The sequence below is a fragment of the Quercus suber genome, unplaced genomic scaffold (genome assembly GCF_002906115.3).
Source record: "Quercus suber isolate HL8 unplaced genomic scaffold, Cork oak 2.0 scaffold_166, whole genome shotgun sequence".
NCBI lineage: Eukaryota > Viridiplantae > Streptophyta > Magnoliopsida > Fagales > Fagaceae > Quercus > Quercus suber.
Window position 1 is genome coordinate 393,745 of NW_027069627.1, and position 12,430 is coordinate 406,174.

Consider the following 12,430-nt stretch of genomic DNA (forward strand, 5'->3'; position numbering starts at 1 on the left):
AATCGACCAAACCTAATTCCTACTATCATTTGCTCCATTTGAGGTCCAATAAATAAAGGAATTGGGCTGGGCCTAAGACAGTTAACTGAGCCCAGTATATTTAATCCAATAAAAATATGATTAGAGCAGCCCAATCTCTTTGATAGTCTATCTCTAACAGCTAAGCATAATCAACCGCACTTGTCCCTCTCACATGTCTACCCAAAAGAAAAGAAAGGGACCTAATACTTCTGTTTAAACCTAAACTCCAGCAGCGAGATTGGTTGGGCCCTTTCAAACTGAGACAGAAGAGGAAGGTCAAAAGTGACTCCAATACCGAGGGAACCAGAGGATAAGCTTGCACAGTTTAAGAAAGAAGAGCGGGGAAAACAGGAGCAAGAAAAGGAAGAGGCGGTTCTTTATTCACACCGAGCTTGGTTGCTGGAGCAAAAGAGAAACTAATTAAAGGGTAAAAAAGAGGGGTCCAAGGTCCATAGGGATCTCTATAAAAGTAAAAGGTGAGGCTGAACATAAGATACATACAATGATCAGATTAGCAGAACACATCAAGGATAACACACATATATCATCAACCAGAGAAAGCCATGACAAAGTAGTTCTTAGCTACTACTTCTCATCCTCCTAAGACACACTCCACCTCTTGGTTGTACTCCCCTCTCAATCACCACTCTCATCTACCAAATTGGCACCTCTTCACCTTCCCATTTTCCTTTCATGGTATGCTGACAATGGCATACATATTCGAAAATAAAGTAAAACTGCCTCTCAAAGTTCCGAACTGAATTGAAGCAAAACATTTCTTTTCAAGCCTAAGTTCACCCGAATACTGTTATTAGGACCCCGAATTTTAAAGTTTATAAGTTGGCTTATTTTGTATGACTCCCGTTTCCTCAAGTGTAAGTTAAAAAGCTTAATAAATAATCAATTATGAACTATAATGTACACTTTTAAAATAGATATGTTAATGATTTATTGGATTACACAAACAGATTCATTATAATTATGTATGTTTTTTTTAATATATGTGTACTGTTTAACTTTTTTTTTTTTAAATATATAAAAATATTATTTAAGAAGGCGTTAAGTGCATCTTAACCATTGCTTCTAATGCATTCGTCAAAAAAAAAAAAAAAATTCATTTTTCAAATCAATTATATGCATCTTTTTGAAGCATTCTTTTTTTTTTTTTTTTCTAAATGCAATTATGCTATTAGCTAGGTTTTTAAAAATTTTAAACCAAATAGGTCAATCCTCTTATTTGTGAGAATATACATGAAGAATTAGGCATAATGATGCAAAAATTTCAAAGTATCGATGAAGAATTAGGTATGGATGTATGATAATGCAAAAATTCCAGTGGGTCTCTTGTTCAAATAGATGCTTGGAAGACCTACAAAAGAAGATCACTCCATCAAAGGACACCGATGTGGTGCCAGATTAAGTTTTTCTGATGTTAAAGTCAGAACTCACTAAAATTCTATTTGGGATCCGCTTATTTTACTAAAACTGAGAACTTTTTGCTGAAAGTACTATAGATAAAGGTAAAAGTTAGTTGAAATAGTACAATGAAATCCATAAATAGTACCCAAAAGTGCAATGGGACCCATAAATAATAGTAAAAATAAATTAAATAATAAAATAAACTAGTTTTTTAAGCTGGAGCCAAACACACACTAAAACCCAATTTTTATTAAGTAAAATAGTATTTCAACTTTCAAGGTTTATCTTTCATACCTTAAAGTGTGCGTAGTCTAATGTTTATATAGAGGTGATTTCTAGCCACCTTTCGTTGATTTCCTCCATTTATTGGAGGCATAGTGTAATGGACATAATGACATTGATGGAATTAGGGGTATTCGTGGTTTAACTAAAACCATAACTGTACCGCATCTTATTTTTGCGGTCACATGTGTAGTGCGGTGCAGTTTAAAGTTTAACCAAAACCATAAACACACCGCATCTCATTTTTGCAGTCACATGTGCGGTACGATATATAAGATGTGGTTTAAATGGTTTGAAATTTATATATTTTTCAAATTTTGGACTTTTCCTACCCAGCCCAAAACTAATTTTTCTCTTTGTTTTGATCCAAGTTTTAAACTATTGAGTTAGTTTTTCTTTATTTTGGGGTGGCTTTCCTAATCAACACTTGCTAGGGATATTAAACTTTTTTTTTTTGGTTGAAAACTAGGGTTATTAAACTATTAATAATATATTTAATATTAAAAATAATTAAATATATTAATATATAGAGAGGGTGCGGTGCAGTACAGTTTGTGTGGTTTTCTTATTATAAAACCGCAAACCACATTGCACCATGTGGTGTGGTGCAATGCGGTGCACTATTACTTCCAATACAGCGCGATCATGCCATTTTGCGGGTTGTTTTGGTACGGTTTTTGCGGTTTAGTGAACACCCCTAGATGGAATACTAGAATTTCAGGATTTATGCCCATAATTGAAAATTGTGGGTTGGCGGAGCAAGGATCACGCACCTCAGTTCAAGAAACTGCATGATTCCATGTGTGGGTCTCGTCAATTGACTCCTAGTTGGACAGCAAAGAGATGAGTCCTTATAAGACAGACAAAACAATCAATACTAAAGTTATATGTATACTCTAATACAATTTTTCCTCTAAACTTCTCCCTCTCTAGTCTCTACCCAATTGTAACATCGTTGGAACTTTGTGCCTATCTATTGAGAAGATAGAATGGGGCATTCATCATATTTTTTTTTGACATATTTCAGATTTGGGGTGTGGGGAAGCTGCAAAATGGGTTGCATAAGTTCGTGAAATACAATTTATGATCTAAACGAAAAAGTCCAATATTGCTTAATTTAACAATTGGTGTGAAATAATCTGTTAACACAAAGAAGAAAGAAGAGATACATGAGAAAAATCAACACAAATAACTTATGTACGTAATTAGGCAATATACATACATCCACTATAGCGAGGAGCTAAATAATCCAATATATGAGAAGATAGGATTACAACAGTGTTTATATATAATAAACATACCCAATACAAATTTCCCAAATAGCTCAATTCCATTCCACTCGTTACACTTTACTCCACCCTACTAAACCAATAAGGCCCCCAATTTGCCCCCAATTTAGTGGCCCGATAACAAACTATGAGCCAACTCCTACAACAACTAATGTGGTGGGAGGTAAAATGGTATCTGTAATGCAAGGATTTGACATTATAGATTGCATTTCTTATAATGAAGATGGAATCCTAGATTTCCTTCCACCAAAATTTGTTGATCCCTGTAGGGACAAGGGGCCCAAATATATATTGGGCCTTGGGTCTTGTCCGAGGAGGCTCAATGGTCCGAGAATATATCAGTAGTAAGGAAGACGTAAGACTTTGAACTTCACAAGCAAGTTATGACTGTAAAGGCTTAGGGAGGTGGTCTGAGGAGGATATCCTCTCGACTAAACGAAGCAAAGATCAAAATGTGTGTCCTATCATTCAAGACGACGTACCAGGAAATTCTATAGATAAGGATATACATTGTGAACGTACAGGACAGATGGGAGCTAAGAAATATCTAAGAGAAAGCTGATACTACTGCATTAAATGCTCTGTACCTAACTCTCTGGCCGCATTAATGAGGAAGTGATGTCTGAACAATACTATTCAGCTTTACAGCTACCCCAAAGACTTCAGAAGGGTGCTGATGGAATAAGGATCAATACAAGCAATCTGTTGTCCACATGGAGGGTAGAGATAAAAGGGGAGACGAAGTATAAATTAGAAAGAAGACCCTAAGAGAAAGGATCAAAAAAATAAAGAGAGAAACACTATAGCAATCAAGAACTGAACTTGTAATCAAACTTGAGAATCAATATATAAGAACCGATCTCCTCGGACTGTGCCGAGGACAGCTTTCTTTAGATTAAACTAGTCTATCTACATTTTCTTGTCATCTGAATCCACTTTATTTGTTGACTGATTCATTAAAACTCAAATTTTTAACCCACTCTCTACAAATTCATTGTATTAGGCTTTTTGAGCCTAAGTTCATTTATCATTTGGGTTAGGGACCCAAATTACGTCCTTACAATCCCAAACAATAGTAGCAATAGGGAAAATGCATCTTTTCATAAATCAAATTTTAAAATAGAAACTATCTATCAATTGCAACCAGGAATGATGACCTAAGAGTAATGGATTTTGTATTCTTTATTCATGTTCATATGGTCTAGTAGCCCACTTTGTTGGAGTGTGGATGATCTAGCCTAACTTGGTTCATCTTTAAAGTTGAAGTGTAACATTAATTGTTGATATGTTTCTGTTAAGTCACACCAGCAACCAAATCATCATTTTTAAAACATCATAGTATTTATTGTTATTACATTTTTTTTTTTGAGCTACATAAGTAGTCATATCATCATTTTCTTTCCATCATAAAAAATATAAAAATAAAAAAAAAATTATTCTCCGTATTAGTTCATTCTTACTATTATACTTCCTCCATCCTTTCCCCTTCCTCCTTCTCTACTTTACCGTTTCAATTTTTTTATCCTTTCCTCTTGTTTATATTTGGACTCTTCTTCTCTCCATCTTGTTTTGAATTAATTCAGTACTTATTCAATCCATATTTTTCCACACAAGAAATGTGGGTACTCTCTCTCTCTCTCTCTCTCACAATGGATTTTAGTTCTTTCTTATAACTCTAATTTAGGTTTTTTTATATATGTGTTTTGGTGTCATTTTTTTTTTTTTAATTCCCCATTGTTTATGGTCATTTCATGACACAATTCTCACAATCCCAATTCAATTAAGCCCAACTCCTTGTGGGCCATAGACAGCAAAAGCATGAGAGTTCTTTTGAAGAACTGCAGTTTGGAGGGTAAAAGTAAGTTTCTTTTGAACCTTTTGCATGAGTCTAACTCATGTGTGCTGCTAGCACCTCAAGCTCATAGAAGAGATCTTATACTTGAAATTTCCACCCCAATAGAGCTCTCATGCTTCCGCCAGCTATGGTGCAGGTTTTCTGCCCTACTCTCTTTTCCAACCTAAAAAACACAGCTGACTCTAATTGACTAGCCTAACCTGTTGTAGCATGTAGCCACCAAATGTAGCTTCCAAGATCTTGCAATAATTAGGAAACAAAAGCTAGTCAGAGCGAGTCACTTTATTTCCAAGATTATGTAAAAAGAAATCCAACCATTATATCCAAACAAAAGGCAAACTGAACCATAAATAATATAATGAAATATATATATATATATATTATAAAGTTTCAACCTATGACATCCATTTCTAATAATTGTGTTTTTTATAATCAAATCAAGACATTAATCAGTTTTTGGTGTAGACGAAGATTAAATTTTAGGTCTCTTATTCAACCATTAGAGATTCTACCAATTGAGCTAACTGAAACCCACAACATAATGAAATATTTGTAGAAATAAAAAGATAAAAAAAAATATTTTTAAAAGTCTTTCAAAAAAAAACAATACTTGAAATTTGAAACAATTGTTACTTTTTATATATTACATCTTGTTACAAAATAGTTATACATTCTCAAGTAGCATTGAGTGGGGTTGTAAGTTGTGACCAGTTTTGGAAAAAGCAGGCAACGGTATCAAAGAGATGAATGGCTTTCTAGTTTCTATAGTATGTGCACGAAGTAGACTTTGATCATGATTTATTTATTTTTTAAATAATAATAATTTGAGGTCACAGTTTGCCATCTGTAAAGTTTCCTGGTGCCTATATAGGTAATAAATGAAAATACAAAACAATCTATCTTCTTCTTTTTTTGAAGGAAAACAACAATCTATCTTGAAGTTGGAAGTGTCCTTATCCTTTAATCTAATCTTATGATAATGACCTATTGACTTCCATAAGCTTGTTGATCCCATTATATTTCCATTATTGTATATATCTTAATCTTATAATAGTCTTCATTCTGTCTTGAAATTTTTGTTGAAATCTATCACCTCAAGAATAATGTTCTATATGGAGACCCTCACGCCGGTCTCATCCATCTCTAATTAGGTCATGTTACAGGTATGAGATGGCCTGTTATGCTTGATTTTTAGGAATAATAGGGTTTGTATAGTCATTTCCCACAAGTTCTAGAACTAGTAATGAAGCAATGCAATGACCATACCCTACCAACTGCACAAAAAAGAGATTCTCAAGCTTCCTAGAACACTGAATCCACATATCAAAAGAAAAGAGAAACAGAATGATTCTACCTTCACCATTATATTTCCATGGGAACAAAACCTCAATGGGTATGGCCCAATTATGATAATTGCAACGAGAAAAGAGATCCCATACATTTAAATTAGCCGATCTTTCGTTACTTTTACTTTCTTTTTCTTTTTTTTTGTTTTTCCTTTTCTTTTGGTTACTTTTACTTTTTCCAGTTTGATCATGCCCTTCAAATTATGCAAAGAATATCTACTTCTGTTTATATCAAATATATCTTTCTTGGTGGTAGAGCCGTAGACCATGCCTGGTCAAAGCAAATCGTTCCCTTTTTCTTTTTCTTTTTTAATATATATATATATATATATATACACCCTCCAACAAAGGAAAAAGATTAATCCAAGTAGAATTGAACTTCATCAGTAACATAAAATTTCATATTCCAAGTCAAGAAAACGACATCTACTTTACTAATAATGCCTTTGACCTGAAATCAATTTAGACAAGCAACTGATCCAGACAGGGATTTTCAACAAAGTCAATTTTGAAAAAAAAAAAAAAAAGGGTTCTGTGAGGAATGAAGGTCCTTGCTCTGTGGTTGGTTGGTAGTTAAGTGCTACAAAATGGAGGATGGTAGCAACTTTCACTCTGATTACATGTAGGAGTTCTTGAAGTCTAAAATAAGCGTGACATTGAGTAGTATTATAAACTGCAGTAGGCAGAATAAGCTAATTCTTTACAGAAGCAAGAAATCTAATTTTGTATAGAGCACAAGCAGAATGTTATACGATGGTGAAACTGTGTCCAGAAATTTCAGCTGAGCTCACCAAGACTTCCTGAGAAGATGTAAATTTCTAGAGCCAGCTCTACAAGAACCTGAACTTGAAAGAAGATAACTCCGATCAATAACAAACAGGAATAAACAAATTCACCCACATGCATTGTGTCCTAAGAAAGAGCAAAAGGCTAGGCATCTGGCCACTCAAAAATAAATACCTTCCTATCCTTGCTGAGGTTTTCCAACCTTTCTTAGGCTTCACAATCTTTCAGTGACTGAGGGAGATTCCTCTGAAGAATTTTCAATACCAAAAGCATGCAACTATATCCATACTTGAACAGAGTGATTGTCATGTATGACCTATGTCTCAGAACCTTCTTCTACTGTTGGAAGCCCACCCTCTCGGATGAATGCTGGATTAAGAAACTTTGCCACAAAAGCCCACAGCTTGTAAACATCCTCAAAGTTTGTAAGAAAGCTGAGAGAAGCAGTAACAACCTCAACTCGTATGAACCCGCTTTTTCCACCACCATGTCGGCCATTTTCCATTGGCCTGGACAGGGTCGTATCTTCAAAATTCAAAGCACCACGATGTTGTCTTGGGCTATCTAAAATCCTTATGTGACTAAGGAAGCCAATGCCAAGGGAGATACCATCTCTTTCAGCCAGCTTCTGAACAACTTCTGGACTGATTAGCCCCCGGTTTCTGTCTCTCACATTAAAAGCCACAGCTGCACCTCTTTCATATTTAATTTTTGGGCCATATATGTGAACGAGATTTGCGGCATCATCCCCTTCTGTACTAGGAAATCTTAGTTGCAGTAATGAGGTCACAAGCCAATTGATCAAAAACCGCAGCCTAAGAGTGGTTTTATTGAGACCCAACATATTAATGTGATCAAGATGCCGGCATATTATCTCAGTTTCCCTCCTGTCCCAGTCTTGGCCATCAGCATACTCACCGTCACTGCTTTGCTCTTCATCATCCAGACTATTTATAGATATTTCTCGAGGCTCCAATCGCTCTTTATGATCGTCTTCCATGCTGAAGGATACCCTCCTTTCACGGCTTGACGGTTCACTCTCTTCCAAGCCCAAAAATCTATCACCAGCGTATCTATTCCCTTCCCTTCTCCCCAACAATCTAAATTCACCTTCAGTTTCCCTTCTTATGGCACTCTCTTTCACCTCCAGGCAAATTTCAGAGGCTGACCCGTTCTCTTGGCTGCGATGCAGACAGGCAGAAGTTGATCTGTTGACATGGGATCCATTCACCACAGACTTGGACATAGACCCAGTAGGAACAGGTTTGCTAGTTGCAGGCTCTTCTTGGATCTCGTGAACATGAACACGATCAAAACATTCTCCACCATTTTGTGAAGTGGAGTATGTCTCTGCAAATTGTTCTTCTTCAGGGATCTCCTTGACATGGTCTAGTTCCTGGGAAACTGACATGACAGCAGCATCAAATGATAGCATGTGGCCATCATCATGAGGCCCAAGGTTGACCTCCTTGTCATCATATAATGGGCTGCCATAAATCTTGGAAGAAAGTTTTGGCGATTGTCTCTTGTGGTTCTTCCAGCCTCTAAACCAAAAAGGCGGTAAGGGAGAGGCCACTTTCTGTTTGTTTAGTTGGCTTGCATTGTCAGACCCCAGGGGGCTCTGACCCAAATCAATCCAGTATGAGTTGTCTGATGACTCATCTTCACTGAAAACTGGGCTCTTCATCACCTCCCCAACTGAAATACTCTCGGTTTCTTCAAATATTGTGCTTGTCCCATCTCTGTCAGAGCTGTTATCATGATCCATCTCAGCCTCAAACACATCCCTCACCTGGGCAGATGTATATGCACCAGAAAAGGCAGGCAGCTGTGTTCCCTGGCGAGTTTCAGACGTCTTCTCACCATTCTCTGCAACTTCATCATCTTCTATTCCAGCCAGTCTTTCCAAACCATCCATAGAATCACTCAGATACAAAGGAAATTCAGGGGTAATCTTCACCATTCCAACCCCAGTACACCCAGATTGACTTTGAAGGCTTGCCATTACTGATTTCTTGATCAGAAGGCATCCAAAGCCAGTCGGGTCAAACCCAAAAACCCTGTAAAATGATGTGATAATAAAATCTGGTCGGAATAGGGACAATCCAAGTGAATCCATATCTTTGGGACCCAATGACCCAGCATCTAGTAAGACATGCCAATTATTCTGTTGTGCTAGTGCCATCCATTGATACGAATACTTTGCCCCGGTAACTCTAGACTGAACCGGAAACACAAAAAGACCCACCGCAGAATCCTTCTTCCTCCTCTTCTTACAAGAAATTTGCTTCCTCAAATCAGTGGAGCACAATTTCAAGGTTGGCCATTTGAACCATGCACTATACACTTTAGCTCCTTTCTCTCTAGCACTCTGACCCATCCAATTCACAGACTGACTCTCATAATCAAACATTGTCAACAATTTTTTGTTCGTATGAAAAGGGTATGACTCAGCCAACAATTTATAAGCAGACCCTCTACTCACAGTAAAAACAAGGCCATACTCATGCTCAGGAATGTTCAAATAATCCATAATCCTAGCCTTTATATCATGCTCAACTGTCCCTCTCTCCGCACCACCATATAATGCATGATTACTCAAATTTGCAGTAATTTCAGATAAACTAAACGTAGAAGACTCCCAATAATGCAGAGTTTGAACATAAGAAAACAAGCCAAACCCACAGTAATCAAGGCATACCTTTGGGGACAAGTGAGAGTACTCCTCTGACCTCAGCTGATCGATCTTCTCCGAGGACAGGTACTTGGGATACATAGTGAGGAACTTTGAGAAAGACTCACTGAGGTCAGGAATAGATTCTTCAGACTCAAAAGTACGCTCTGCAGCGAGTGCAGTGGCTCTGAGGAATTCTCGCTGGGCGTGGAGCCTGGCAAGCGAACGAGACCTCCCCAAGCTCTCCTCTTGGTTGGTCTCAGACTCCATGTCTTTGGATTTGAAGAGAGACCCATCTTCAGAAGCTTCTTCAAGAGCTTCCCTAAGCTTGTTCTCTTGCAATTTCCTGAGAATCGATGATTTCTTCTTGGTTTCAACACCTGAATGTTCAGACCCATCTTTTCTTCTTCTGCTCTTCTTGTCTAAAATAAGAGCGGCGCAGTGTGTAATGGGTTTCCATACAGACAGATGCATGAAAGCAATTCAGATCAAAGAAACCCCAAACAACTCAAAGATCCAATTTTGGACAAAAAGTAAATTTGAAAAATTTGAGAGCCCGAACACAAATTAGGACCTCAGTGGACAATTTTGGGCTGAGAAGTGAAAACCCACAACAGAAATGAAATGAGAGAAGGGTCACACTCGCACATATAGACAACAAATTGGAAGAAAACCCAAGAAAGATCGATAGACTAAAAGGGCTCAAATCCTGGAACCCAGATCCCAAAAATTTCACTAGAAGCTCACAACACCACAAGACAGTCACTGAATAAAACAATGTTGAAAAGGAAAAGGGCTTCCTCAGAAAACGAAACCTTGCTCTCTGTGTGTGTAAAATACTCCCAACGAAGCAGCTGAAATGAAGGGGCAAAAAGACCTAACCCTTGAAACATATAGGAGCAATTAAAAAGCAAAGAAAGTAGCAAACTTTCCACATCAAATGCTCATTTATTACTTTGTTATTAGTTAGAAGTAAATCCAAGAGATACCAGTGCTACTGATAACCCCACTCTGGCTCTGCCTCTCTGTATATTACTTTGACTCTCTCTCAGTCTCTCCTTCTCTCCAATCCTACACATTAAAGCTCGCTTAAAAATGGTGAGAAAGGACATTTGACTTCTACAAAAACCCAATTTGTAAGTAATTGATTCTGTAACGTCGTTTATACTAACGTTTTTTTCGTATTTTTTGAAAAGACATGCCGGGGGAAAATTAGGTAGAAATCCGTATAATAACGTTTAAAAATTAAAAATTTGTGATTAAACTCTTGTATTAAACAGTCCTAATTTTATACATAAGTATAATTTAGAGTATGTTTGGATATTATTTATCTTGTTGAAAACTGAAAATAATAAAATATGGCAAAACGGAAAATTTTGAAACACATTAGCTATCCAAATGCTCACTTGGTGTGAGTGGGGATTGAAATGAAAAATTAAAATTATTTCACTATTTAGTTTATTTTTATTACTATTTAAAGGTTTCACTGCACTTTTTGACATTATTTATGGTCTCATTATACTATTTCAACTAACTTTTATCTTTATTTACAGTATTTTCAGTAATAATTTTTCAGTTTTAGCAAAATAAGTGATATCTAAACACACCTTTAATTTGATTTAATTTTTTTTTGTTTTTGTTTTTGTTTTTTTTTTTAAATAAATTTAGAAATTGCTTGTTATGGTGTGGTGTGGTGGGACCAGTGGAGCTGCTCAAAGTCAAATAATCAGCTGGCTGGCTTTTGTGTAAAAGCCGTTTTCTATCCAACTAGACAACCGCATAATATTAGTTGATGGTCCAACCAAAGCCCCTCCATAAATCTTTCATTGCTCTCTCTTTTTAATCTTACAAGTTTGATTTAAATATGTTTCCTTTATTGTATTATTGCAATTTCTTCTTGTTAGATTAGAAGATCTTTTTTTCGTAATTCCCTTTGAAATGGTTGCTTGATTCGCTAAACAACTTTATTTGACTCATTAAAATAAGTGACAAATTGCAGAGCTTTTGGAAGGAAGATTTATGGGAAATCATGCACTTCTTTGAGGGACTAGTTCTCCGCCAAAAAAGGAATGGATTTGAATGTAAAAGTAAAAGATACTAGGAGTATTTTTTAAAATGAAATTATACAAAACCAAAGGATAAAAATTTCCTCAACTTTCAATAATAAATATAAAAATTATACGTAGTATACTTTGTCCTAAGTCCCACACCCCTCCCTCAACTTACATTTATAGATCACAAGTGACCACAAACTAAAGCTAAAAACCTTGTTTCCAGGCTGGTTTGATAAGCCTTTCGCGCCCAAATAAATAAAATTTGTTCATGAACAACATAGGGGTTGATAAGAAACAAGTTTGACCCTATGCATAACAATTTTAGTAGATCATACTTTCAACAAAAATAGCCTTTTACTCTTTTGGCCAAGTGAAAATTTAGGGTGATAAACGAAGCCAACCTAGTATTATAAGTCAAGCTTGTTCATTTAATTTTAATTCAAACACAAATCGAGTTCGAACTCATTACTAAATAATATTATACATATTAAATTTTAGTTTATTTTCTCATTAAACAAGCTCAAGTTTGTTTATGTTTGTAACGGTAAGACTAAAGTTTCTAAAATCATATTTATTTATTTTGAAATAAAAAGATTGAATTTTGTCATATTATCAATATTTAATGAGCACTATTCTTTTTTTATAATTTAATAATTAAATATAAAGATTTAAATCTTAAATGTCTTTATATTTTTTTTTTTAGA

The 12,430-nt window shown here is 35.8% G+C and overlaps 1 protein-coding gene across 1 annotated transcript; it reads right to left on the reverse strand.

Annotated features, from left to right (window-relative positions):
* Nucleotides 1–6,570: 6,570 nt before the first annotated feature.
* On the reverse strand, nt 6,571–10,774 carry LOC112038060 (uncharacterized). Its single transcript, XM_024070869.2, has 2 exons — nt 7,173–10,774; nt 6,571–7,052 (listed from the first exon to the last, which is right to left on the reverse strand). The coding sequence occupies exon 1, from the start codon at nt 10,144–10,146 to the stop codon at nt 7,315–7,317; it is 2,832 nt and encodes a 943-aa protein (XP_023926637.1). The 5' UTR covers nt 10,147–10,774; the 3' UTR covers nt 6,571–7,052; nt 7,173–7,314.
* Nucleotides 10,775–12,430: the final 1,656 nt, after the last annotated feature.